The sequence below is a fragment of the Orbicella franksi genome, chromosome 9, assembly GCF_964199315.1.
Source record: "Orbicella franksi chromosome 9, jaOrbFran1.1, whole genome shotgun sequence".
Lineage (NCBI taxonomy): Eukaryota > Metazoa > Cnidaria > Anthozoa > Scleractinia > Merulinidae > Orbicella > Orbicella franksi.
The window spans coordinates 5,017,048-5,029,543 of NC_138153.1; the positions used below are offsets into that span (position 1 = coordinate 5,017,048).

At 37.0% G+C, this 12,496-nt stretch overlaps 1 protein-coding gene across 1 annotated transcript in view; it reads left to right on the forward strand.

Annotated features, from left to right (window-relative positions):
• LOC145497279 (acid ceramidase-like) overlaps positions 1 to 11,667 on the forward strand; it is a 41,232-nt gene extending 29,565 nt beyond the window's left edge. The window contains exons 3-17 of the mRNA XM_081477105.1: positions 1,585 to 1,666; positions 2,189 to 2,272; positions 3,170 to 3,248; positions 3,758 to 3,832; positions 4,426 to 4,471; positions 4,798 to 4,870; positions 5,530 to 5,601; positions 5,762 to 5,816; positions 6,777 to 6,858; positions 7,272 to 7,356; positions 8,923 to 8,969; positions 9,140 to 9,230; positions 10,131 to 10,163; positions 10,608 to 10,664; positions 11,578 to 11,667. Of these exons, the coding sequence (XP_081333231.1) occupies positions 1,585 to 1,666; positions 2,189 to 2,272; positions 3,170 to 3,248; positions 3,758 to 3,832; positions 4,426 to 4,471; positions 4,798 to 4,870; positions 5,530 to 5,601; positions 5,762 to 5,816; positions 6,777 to 6,858; positions 7,272 to 7,356; positions 8,923 to 8,969; positions 9,140 to 9,230; positions 10,131 to 10,163; positions 10,608 to 10,664; positions 11,578 to 11,667 (1,051 nt within the window). The remainder of the gene's footprint in view (positions 1 to 1,584; positions 1,667 to 2,188; positions 2,273 to 3,169; positions 3,249 to 3,757; positions 3,833 to 4,425; positions 4,472 to 4,797; positions 4,871 to 5,529; positions 5,602 to 5,761; positions 5,817 to 6,776; positions 6,859 to 7,271; positions 7,357 to 8,922; positions 8,970 to 9,139; positions 9,231 to 10,130; positions 10,164 to 10,607; positions 10,665 to 11,577) is intronic.
• The last annotated feature ends 829 nt before the right edge of the window (positions 11,668 to 12,496 follow it).

Here is a 12,496-nt window from a genome sequence, read left to right on the forward strand (position 1 = left end):
AAAAGGTTTGTTGTTGTCTTTGAGTGTCCAAATATGTTTAGATAGCTCAGTTTCGTTTCTCTTGTTTTGGTGTCGAATGGATGCTGTGTGATTCCTGTAGCACTCTTTAAAATTTGTGGCGAGGCCCACGTATGATTCTGATGACGTTTGTGTTGTGATTGTGGCTTGGTAAACTACATTTTGTGTGAGGCATTTTCCGTCCAGCGGGCATTGATCCTTTTTTCTGCAGTTGCATTCTTTGGCGTTTGTTTGTGTTTGCGACTGGTGGTAATCTGATAGTAGTGCTTTGTTGTGTGACGAGATGATACTCTTCATGTTAGGCATGCAGGAGTAGCTGAGCTTCAGTGTGCGCTTGTTGAAGATCTTGTGTAGGGGGTGTCCGTTAGGGAAGCATCTGTCAATGACGTTTAGGAAGTTCCTTCCCAGGTTAGTTTTCACGTTAGCATTCCATGGGGGGTTGTACCATACGATTTTTCTTTGGCGATTTCTGTTGCGCTTTGGCTGTGGTTTATACGTGAGCTTGTGATTGTAGCTGCTCTCGTCAAGCGCTCTCTGGTACGGCGGAATCGCTTCGTCGAAAACTTTCTGGCTAGATGAGATGCTGGTCAGCCGTTTGTTGATGTTTTCTGGAATGTTCTTCAGTAGTGCGGGTGGGTGATTACTTTGTCGGTGAACGTAGAGGATTTTGTTGTTGGGTTTCATGAAGGGTTTTTATATCTCATAGCAACCTAAAGTTAGCTTTTAATTGCCAGTTTGTGAAATTTAACGGTCATTCGTTGATATTGCCTGATGAGTGTGGTCATCCTTTGACCATACGAAACAGCGTTGTCGCAATAAAACGATGAATTGAAGTCTTGCTACCATTGTTTATTATCTATCTATCTATCTATCTATATATATATGTATGTATGTATGTATGTATGTATGTATGTATGTATGTATGTATGTATGTATGTATGTATGTATGTATGTATGTATGTATGTATGTATGTATGTATGTATGTATGTATGTATGTATGTATATATATGTGTATATATATATATATATATATATATATATATATATATATATATATATATATTGATCCATACATTACATGACACCAACAGAATTAACATTTACTAACTGGCATAGTATTACATGTAATAATATGTGCTCTGCATTGACTTACTGATAATAAGTCTATGGCTCTCAAAATTAATGAGCTGGTAAACACTCAGAGGGGAATAGATACATTATACTGTGGAGCATTTTTCCTGGGGGTGATTTACTTGACTTATTCCTCTTCATTCCCTCTGGAACATAGGGCCTTCTGGGGATGACAACTCCCAACAGCGTTTTGTATATCATTTATTTCTTTGAGTGCAACCATAAAAGATACCTTGTTGGTTAAAAAAGTGATGTTTCGTCCTAAACACCGTAAGTCAGACCTAAGTCTGTGATTTACACCCGCAAGCAGGACGAGAAGCATTCCTGACTGCAGGGGAATCCCCTCAACAGTCTAACCAGTCTAACCAACTGCCACTGTCAACTCAAATTGCTAAGTAATAACTGAGTAAACTCTTTTTTATCTATTCATTCAGTCCAGTGGGTTGGGAAGTTGTAAATCTTGATTTACCAGCAAACCAAAGGTACAATGACCTTGCAAGCAAGAAAACAAAGCAGGTGAGATGAGCTGATTGACAGTGAACACAGTGTTTATATTCTCATGTTCAGGTTTGGTCTGGAACTAGAACTTTACAGGAAGGTGAACCTAGTAAAATTGCCTAGCTCACCAATAGATTTCTGTAGCTCAGTGGTTGGAGCACCCAACCAGTGCCTGGGAGTCATGGGTTCTAATACTGTCAGGGACTCAGATTTTTTTCTTTGTCCCATGCTTGTGCCACATTTCATCATTATTGTCTTCATTTTACTTGCAAATTGTTTTTTAAATTAGTTTCTCTACAACCATGATAGCCTCTATTGCAAGTTTATAGTTCTATAGTCCATGAGCCAGCTCTTTGCCAAAGAATCTCGCTCACAAGCCAGTTAGCTCTACTGTTATTCTGGTAACATAAAAATAACCTATTTATTGACTTGGTTGCATGATTTAAATAACAAGATTTGATTGAAGATGTAAATAAATGTAAATGTAATAAGTGAAGGGGATGATGGTTTTGAAGTCTAGTATTTTCTTTTTATTTGAAGCTTTATAATCTGCTGAGTTACATCAAGAACTTCACAAGCTTTATTATGAATGGAAAGCTGTTTGGGTTTATTGACAAAGATTTGGTATGTATATTCTCCTTGTTTTAGTTTTTGCTTACTCCTGAATATTTCAAATTGTATTAAAACAGTGGTGGCCTCATGGTTAATGTGCTTGCCTCCGGATCGAGCAGTCCAGGTTTGAGCCCTGGCCGGGGACATTGTTTTGTGTTCTTGGGCAAGACATTTTACTCTCAGTGCCTCTACTCACCCAGGTGTATAAATGGGTAGCAGTGAATTTAATGCTGGGGGTAACCCTGTGATGGGCTAGCATCCCATCCAGGGGGGAGTAGAAATACTCCTAGTTACTTGATGCTACAGAAACTGGGATAAGCTTCAGTCTGATTGGCCACTTGGCTCGTATGAAGACCTTACCTACCCATGTGAAAACCATGGGTTCGATTATGTCATTGCTTTGCATAAGGGTGTTGTATGTTGTTACTTTCTTGCTTAAACTCCCTGGCCATCACCACAGTATGTGGCTCTATTATAAAAACAAAATACTGATCACTTTGTCAAGTTTGGGTTGTTCTTTTGACTGATAGAGACATCAGGATTGATTGCAGTCAGATTTAAGATGGTCTTATTCAAATATAGGAGAGGAGTGATCAAGCCGTTTGGGTTCAAACCCTGGCGGGGGACTTTGTGTTGCATTCTTGGGCAAAACACTTTACTTTCACAATGCCTCTCTCCACCCAGGTGTTCAAATGGGTAGCAGCGACCTTAATGCCGGGGGTAATCATGTGGTGGACTAGCATCCCATCCAGGGGGGAGTAGAAATACTCTTTCAATAGTCGCTTCATGCTATAGAGACTGGTATAAGCTCTGGCCTGATGGGCCACTTGTCTCGTTTGCAGACATTACCTTACCTTATTCAAATACATATGTAACACCAAAGTTAATAAGCTAATTTTCTTTTTGTAGGGTCCTCTGGCAGACACTCTCCCAGCTCCATATAGAGATGAAATCAAAGGATTAGCTAGTGCTACCGGCATTCCACTTGGTATAAATATTATCTAGTTTGTTGTGCAGTCATCATTATGGTACCTTTAAAGGAGCACCAATTTTTGTAACATATGTTTTAAAAATGAAAATATCATGTTGATTAATCTAAGTCTAAAAAGCAAATTTTGCTACCAACCAGAGACTTCAATCTGCTTACGAAAAAAGGTCAGAAAACAGTTTGTAGAATTTGCAAAAAAATTGCCAGTATCATTTTTTGCCTGCACTTTAAGCAAGCTCCTAGTAGCTTACAGATAATTTTCCACAAGTTACATGAAATGAAAATCAATTATAATAAAAGTAATTTTATTAAACATTGTAATCCATATTAAGAATGGTTTTGATTGGACTGCACATGGGTTAGTTCGACACTATGTTTTATAATACAGAAAGCACATAAATTTGTTACAGTGCATTTAAAGAAGCCAAAGCCATGTATATCAAAAGACATGATGGGGATTTGACCCACAATCAAGTAATTGCTCATTAAACTTGTTTGTAATTTTGTAGGTGAGGTTGTATTGTACAACATTTTTTATGAAGTTTTCACAGTTTGTACCTCCATTGTTGCCGAAGACAAATCAGGTAACTGTTCTAAATTAGGGAATGGAACAAATATATAAGGAAGTAAATAAAAGAAACATACAAAGAAGGTTAGAAAAAAAATGCAAAGGATGTTAAGTTTCTTTTAACATTGAATCAGTGAATATATCTTCTACCAAAATGCTAAGAAATGGATCTTGTAGGTTTGGAGAATGCAATAACTGCAACACTGCACTTAAAGATTAAAATCACCAAAATACCACTGACATGAATAATATATCAACACTGCAAGCCCCAGTGTCCTCCTCTAAAATCCTTTTCGTCTTTCCCAAGACTGAGAATAGAAAAATGATTTTGAGGGATTTAGAAGGAACTGAATAATTTTCTGCAGTTTAATTTGTCTTTTATGCTGTCATATCTCTTGCACTGTTCACTACCTGATGGATAGACAGACAAATAGACAAATGGGTGAGTGGGCAGAGGGACAGATGCTTGATGGACAAACGGGAAGATTGACAAACAGATTGTTAAAAAGGACTTGGAAAGAAAGCTGCAAATGGGATCAATCTACAATTTCATTAATGTGATAATTTTTTTTAAAAATATTTAAACTCTCCTTGTTAAACATTTTTCAGGAAATCTCTTCCATGCACGGAACTTAGATTTTGGTCTGTTCCTGGGGTGAGTTTTCATACCATGATTAAATTAACTTTTAATTAAGGGATAGAATACTTCAAATTGTGGACACATCACTTTTAATTTTGAACTTACACTTCCTATAGAGTGAGGCATAAAACAGTTCATGTGTTTCAATAAGCCCCCTCCACCGCGCAATTTGGCAAATGGTGAGGATTATTTTGCCCAACTGGTTTGACCATGTAGAAGAATTTAGGTTTTTTTTATATAAAGAAGTTCAGTTCAAAACGTTTTTCCTCTCTGTGGAAACCAGTTGACTTCCAGCTCAAAACGTTAAAATAAACGAAACCCCTTGCATGTTGTAATTCCAGGTGGGACAATAAAACAAACACATGGGCCTTAAGTGAGATTCTTAGAACACTCATCGTCAATATTGACTACCAGGTAAGTCTGACAAACTTTCATGTGTGAATATTCTGCATGCTTAATGAATTTATTTTTGATAAGGAATATCAAGGGTGTGTTTAAAACAGGAAGTGGGGAAATGGCACTATGGTTAGCCTAAATAGTGCGCAGTTAACCTAAATATCACTGACTCGACGGTGGTTGGCACTTAAGAATAATAATTGTAAGGGTAAGCTTTACAGACACTTGAATCCCACATTGGCTTTCACTCAGTGCCATTCCGTCATTTCAAGGCTTATTTGACTTGCCCCAGTGGGAATACAGAGATCTACCATTTCAACAATATTTTTTATAAATTAATGTTTCATCAGATTACAATCTGAACTGACAAACCTTGTACTGAGCTTGTCAAAAAAAAAACAAAATTATTTTGAATAGTATCTAGTGGTACAGGCATGTTAAGTACAGTGTTTTCAGATGAAATTATCGCAACCATATTGTTGTCCCAAAACAATGAAATGGTGGCCATGTTCAGTTGGCGTCCCAAACCAATCGTATGGGAGTTGAATTCTTTTCTTGCTTGTTGCAACACTCTGTATATTAATACATGTTAGTAGTGAATGTAAATTGAATGACATCTTTTATGCAAGACTAAGGGGTTAAATATTAAATTGAATGTGTTCTCTTAACAATTGCAGAGAAATGGAAAAACAGTATACAAAACAGTCAGCTTTGCTGGATATGTTGGTGTGATATCAGGGATGAAACCAGTGAGTTAGGGAAGTGGGGTGATGGCTGATGTTTTTTATGTTTAGGAACATTATGGCTATTACAAAATTAAATGTAATTTGAAGACAGCTAAATCAACCCAAATTAAGCAAGTCCCTTCGATGATAGCATTTTCTAATGCCTTCAGTTTTGCCTTTCTAGGGTGTGCTGACCCTGACGATTAATTTACGATTCAACATTGATGGTGGATATATTGGTAAGAGAGCCTCTGTAAAGTTATTTTACAATAAACTACATTGTCAAATTTAGGTCTTCTCTCAGTACCCACAAAATATCACTGGCTATGTGCTGCTTGCCCTAGCTCAGACTGACTGTTTACCAGACAACAATATATTGTACTAACACTGGAGATGAATTGGGATAAAGGTGTTGTATGCATGCATGTAGCTTGATTGACCATGTGACCCACACTTGTACCTAAGGGGGAATAAATCAGATTCTTGCCTCAACCTGTTCAGGGCATAAACTTTTTAATCTAATGCTGCCAGGGGGGTAAGCCTGTGTGATGGACTAGCATCTTATTCAGGGGGGTTGGGGGTTAATCACTTACTGCACATTTCAATACTACACAAACTCTGAAGTTCAAAACCTAGCAAGTGATTACGGTGTGTTGTAATCAATCATAATGATAACAACCAAGGAACCTTGAAGAAAAGAAACAAACAATTTGGACCAAAAGCTACTGATCACATCCAAAAGACGTGACCCAGAGATTTCATTTATTAGTAAATGTTTTTAGCAGGGAGGCAACTGCTAAAAACGCAGGCAAAACTTTTTGACAAAGATTTCTTTACGTGAAAAACCTATCTTCTAGATGATCAAGCTAGGCAGGCAAAATTGTCCTCACAACTGGTTAATTTACCTGGTGCCCATTCCTAAATTGAAACCCCTGCTGACCTTTTGAATCTGTTGAAATAAACTTCTGTTTTGCAAGAGGTCTGTTGAGATGACTGACAGCTGCAAAACATGAATCATTGATTGATCAAAGTTTGCAAGTCATCAAGACTCAGTAGTCAAATTTTATAGAAACTGAAATAAGCTGAAACAAACTTTTACCTTTTTTGAAACTTCCGAATCACTCAGGCTGTTTCTATTGAAGGTGACAAATTAGAAAGCAGTTGAAAACTTTATTCACCTCTTCGATGTGCTCTTACAGGAATAATAGAGTGGATATTTGGTAAGAGAGATGTGAAGTGGACAAGTTTTCTTTCACGTGATGTACTTGAAACTGCTACAAGGTAATAGTTTGTTATACCAGCCAGGTAATTGACTGTGTTCAGTCTCACTTAAAAGACCTCCATGTAACTATTTTGAACTTTGGCCTAGGGGACCAGACATTGGCTTGACTCCGACCAGTAGTATATCTAAACCCACAACTTGTAAAGCAAGGCTTGTTATAAATATATCTATTGATTATTATTTGACAGCCACAAATCTTAGCATTATACCTAAACCTTATTATATTCCTTGAATAAATGCTAGGAGGGTCTTATTTAAAATTTTATCTTGGAGACCCAATGTTTATTAGAGACGCAGTTTTTCATTTAGAGAGTACAAAAGCACTTGAAGTGGTATATTCTGACATTGACATTCATGTTCATTCATAGCCATAAAATAATTTATTATTTTCCTTGATGGCTATTTGTTTCAGTTATAAGCAAGCTCTTGACATGTTGGCAAATGAGGAGGTACTAGCACCAGTCTATTATATTCTTGGGGGAACTAAATCAGGGGAGGTAAGTCATAATAATTCTTATCAAGGAAAATATGGAAAAATATAATATTATCTTTTGTCTGTATTTGAATACTGGTACCTCAGATTAGTAATGTTTGCAGTTTATTTGCAATCATGAAGGTCAACAGAGATCTTCTCAAACCAAACGTAGACTTGATAAGATTTCTTGTGAAAGATTTCAACTCTGAAAATATGCAGGGCTCGAAATTAACTTTTTTGTTCGGGAGCCAGCTGGCAACAAACGCAAAAATTTTGGTTGCCAACTTATTTTATAAATAACTTACACAAGAACACGATTTTCTATGTTACTTTGCATGCAAGAAGTCACAATTGAAGAGCGAAAACAATTAGAAACAACACGAGTAACACTTAGTTATAAAGCTACCGTTGTTCTCAGGTGATATGTCTCTGGTCCGAAGGTGATGGTTGTCTCCATAGTCATTTTAAATGAAGCGAAGCATAAAACATTTTAAGTCCGTGGTTTTCATTTAGACAAACACGGGTCCTTACGTATTTTCCCTTTGCTGGTTGGAAATGCCGTTCTTTATTTTCGACTTGCTCTCCTTGAAGGATTCAAAGTTTGGATTAACCTTTTGGCTGAATCTTCATTCCCCGCAGGTAAATACTCACGTAATTCCTTCAACTGATTGGTATCTGCCACCATTTTCGTGGCAAATGAAAAGCACATGGTGTTGAAGTGCGCCTGTGATCCCAGTTTCGGAAGAAGCCGCTGAAACAATCATCTGCGTCGTGAACGCAGTATCAACGTGTCGAATTACATTCAATTTTTTTCAATTATCTTGTAATATACAGACATTATTTTACTGAGTACACGTTGGCTAGACAGAAAGGTGACTTGTATACTAGCTACCATATCTGATTCCCTAATATAAGGATTTAAAAACAAAAGTTGTGTCGTGGTTTTCTTTAGTTATCGGACAAAACGCATGTCGCCAGCTAGTGACCAGTTCTGAAAATTTAGTCGCCAGTGCTCAATTCGCGACCAGTGAGTCGCAATTTCGAGCCCTGATATGGTAGATATACATTTAGATCTGTTCATTCAATACCCAGCAAATGGTTAGTACCTGCATCCTAAAAATTAAAGCTTTATCAAATTTGTTGAATTCTTCAAGGGCCGGACATCTCTTATTTACTGAGCAGGTGTAATACTGTAAGTTAGTCAGAATGTTTTGGTAAGTTTTGGTTTTGAGGTCATGTTATCATCATACTGATCAAAGGCTGTCAGTAATGATATCTGTACACAGTGGCCATGGAGATCAAGTATCCAGCGAGTCAATATGTGTTTTATCATATGGCCTTCCCTTGACCTAGAATTTGGATGGAAAAGACCCCATTGAATCCCTTTTTTTAAATAAACTTTATTGGGAATGAAGTTTAAAAAAAAATGAAAACAAAAAAAAAAGAAGAAAAAAAGAAGAAGAGGGTATGGTTATTCTGGATTAAAATCAAGTTGTGCCTTTTGGGGGGCAAGATCATGATAACTTGATGTATGATTTCCGAGTGTTTTTGAAGACTAATCTTAGTACTGACACATTTTCTGTATTAGGGTGTGGTCATCACACGTTCCCGTACTAAGTGCTTAGACCAGATGAGGTATGTCATTTGGGTAACACTTTTGTTTTGTGAATTTAAATCATCACCCCAGGTACAATTATTCGAGTCAGCACTACTTAAATCTGATTTTTGTGGCGTTCCACTAAATTTAGCCCTCAACTTCTTATTGACTCAATCATTGACTATAAATTGACTGATTTTTTTTTCAGCCTTAACCCAACAAACAAGACCTGGTTTGTTCTTGAGACAAATTATGACAACTGGAAACCACCATTGGTCATTGATGACAGAAGGACTCCTGTGAGTTAATAGTTAGAGTATTGTCTGTAATATTATATCCCAGGCATAATTATCAGTTGAAAGCTTGAATTGACAAGGGAATTGCCAACCCCTTTATATGTAGCCTGCAGTGCAGACCTTTTCCGTGTGTTCACAAATTAGTGGTATTAGCTCGTCATCGAATAGATTCGCCGGTATTTTGGCTTATGCCTTTTTGTTTCCTTTCCAAGCCTCTTCTGAGTTTGATTCCAAGATGGCGCTAGCTCGCCAAAACATGCCTGCATTGCAGGCTACTTTATATGATGCTCTGAATCCATCCTGCAGTATCCCCTACATTTTGTCAGTTTGCATTGAGAGAGACACTGTGTGGGATAAGTGTCTTTCCCAAGGACGCATCATGACCCTGTCCAAGGTTTGAACCTAGACTGCTCGATCTGGACTCTGATAAGATTTCAATACGCATTCCATTTGGTCACCCAGCCTCTAGTCCTTACTGAATAGTAGAATGTTATCCTGGGAGTGCACATCATTTTGAAGATGAGCTGATGAATTCTTTAAGATTTCCAAGGATGTTCTGAAGATTTCAAATATTAAGTTCACAGTCACAGTGTCAGGATGTTTCCCCAAACATAATGCCCTCACCAGTACTTTTTTCCCCTTAAAAATTGAGAACCATCATTTACGTTCATTGAACTTTTCATTTCCTCCATTGGTCTGAGTTTGCATAATTTGTTTGAAAGTGTGTCAACTCAGTTAATACAAGCCTGTAATAGTTTATAATAATAAAGTTTGTAGTTAGGCAAGAGAAATTGGTCCACAGCTGTGAGTAAACCTGGGTCAAATGTTTTGACCCACAGGTGCGAGGCACATGGTAGGTATAGAATGTGTACAAAATATTTTAATTTTTTTCTGCTTTTTTAGGGAAAGGCATGCATGAAGAAGATGGGACAAGAGGTTTGTTCCTTTAGACATTAAATGCAGATTGACAATAAATGGTTTTATGATTATTGCAGAATTTCTTGTGCGCTCATTGGGTAATTTTTATTGTCAATAAGCAGACAGACACATGAATTTATAATTTATGCGATGAGTCAACAACAGAGAGCAGACAATTTCTTATTGTAAAAAACAAATTGATGTCAGTTTTTAATGCGTCTGTCCTGTTATTGACAGTGAATTTCGTCATAACATTGTCAAAGTAGTTTGCGGATACACTTGAGTATGGCCTCGTGGATCCACAGCTACTTTGACAATGTTATGACGAAATTCATGATCTTTTCTTTCAAGTCCAATTCAGTCTGGAAACAGTTTTTGTTAATCACTTGACTAATGTACGATTTCAAAAAAAAAATTGGTACTCAGACATGCAATGCTAATTTTGTTCCCATTTGCCAACAGAATGTGTCATTCAAAGGCCTCTACAATGTTCTATCCACGCAACCTGTACTTAACAAGGTCAGTGAAATAACTGGGTTGTAAGAAGAAACCTAACAACTAGAAGGATATTGACTTACCAGGTTTTTTTCCCTTGATTGGGTTTATTTTAGTTCCCTTGTTCTTATTTCTTGTCCCTAAACTGAGACAACGTGGAATACCTTAGGTTGAAAATGATTTTGTTTAGTTTAGTGGACAAGGGGAAACCGTTTGTCATAATTTGCTAGTTTTTAAAAGGGAGAGCAGTTGTTTCCTTTCAACAATTTTCAGTTGTGAAAAAATAAATAGAGGACGTTCCATGGTCTCTTGGAGATATGGAATTTCTCTTTTTATTGTTGAAATATAAATTATTTCTCAGTTGAGAGCAACGAACGAGAGAAATATTTTTCAACACTCGAAGATATCGTATCTCCAAGCAGCCATGTAATGTTCTATTATTCCATTATATAAACACCAATGAAAGACTAGACCATTTCACTTGCATTGCAAAAGGCACAATTCATCATGTAACCATACCAACAGTGATCTTTTCACTTGTGAAGATACCATGTTTTCTTGTGAAAGCTCACAAGGTATTTCATTGGTGTTTTTGTACTAATAACTTAAAAACAATCTCCTTGCTGATAACCCTACATTTTCAACTGTGAATTTCAAGAATTTAGTGTTTGATCAACACAGTAGTACTGCAACCCTTATTTTAGCCTGTAAGTGCAGACATAAGTGACAGCTGGAAATATGTCTGCACTCGCAGGCTACCCTTATTTCCTTCATTGATCACTTATCTTGACTATCAAGAAATGTTCAATTTGTTGTTTGAACAGCTCACCTAAAAGCTATATCTTGTCACTGATTCAGAGTGTTTGTTTCTTCATTGCATTCAAAACAACTTCAATCTAAAATATTTTAAATTTTAATTTACTTCTTCCCTGTACAGCTGACAACATACACTACTCTGATGCAAGCCAGTAGTGGTAAGGTGGAGACGTACATCAGAAACTGCCCTGACCCTTGTTTTCCATGGTAAACTCAACTGGAACTCAGGAGTCACAATCTAACACTCATAAAAATACCTGATTAAAACAAAGGTTATTAAAGGAGGTCACTCTAAAAAGCTTACTTTTTTTGTCTTCACCAAAAGCAAGTAAACATTCAACTTTTCCACTCAATGAAGTTTAAACCTCTGAAGTGTCTGCTATCCTGAAGAAATTCGTCTCAAAAGAAGTGACTTCCGAGGCTGCCATTTTGAAACTGTCTTGGCAGCTAGACTGTGTTTATGTGACGTCAACTCGAAATTGACGGGAAGGAGAAAAACCTGCAACTGACTTGACATCCTTCACAAGGTCAGCAAAATCTATTTTTTCCAAGCGATTGTCCACTTCACTATCTTCAATGCTTTCATTTGGGAGTTTGGAGCATGTTTGGCTCAAAATAATATGGCTGTGGTAGTTAGAAGGCTTGTCGGAAGCCACTTGGATAAAATATTTTGGACGGAATAATGTCATGAAAGTGGGGCCTGGCTGCTGAGTACTGTTCATAATGGCAGCAACAATGTTCAAATTTTGGGCTGCTTTGGAGATGAATTTCACAAGGAAAACCTGCACTTTCAAAGCTGAAACTTTGATGAGTGGCTTAACTTAGTGAAAGGTTTTTATTAGTGTCGACAAAAATTATAGGTTTTTTGGAGTGACCTTCTCCTTTAAGTATATAAATAAAATAATTTAATTGCTATATGAAAAGATGCACTCATTATATCACTCTACCAGTTAACTGACCTCCTCATGGTAAAACACTTTTGAACATGTATTCTGAAAAAGTGAGTCTTTCTTTTAAGACTTCTGTCAGTCATCCAGATA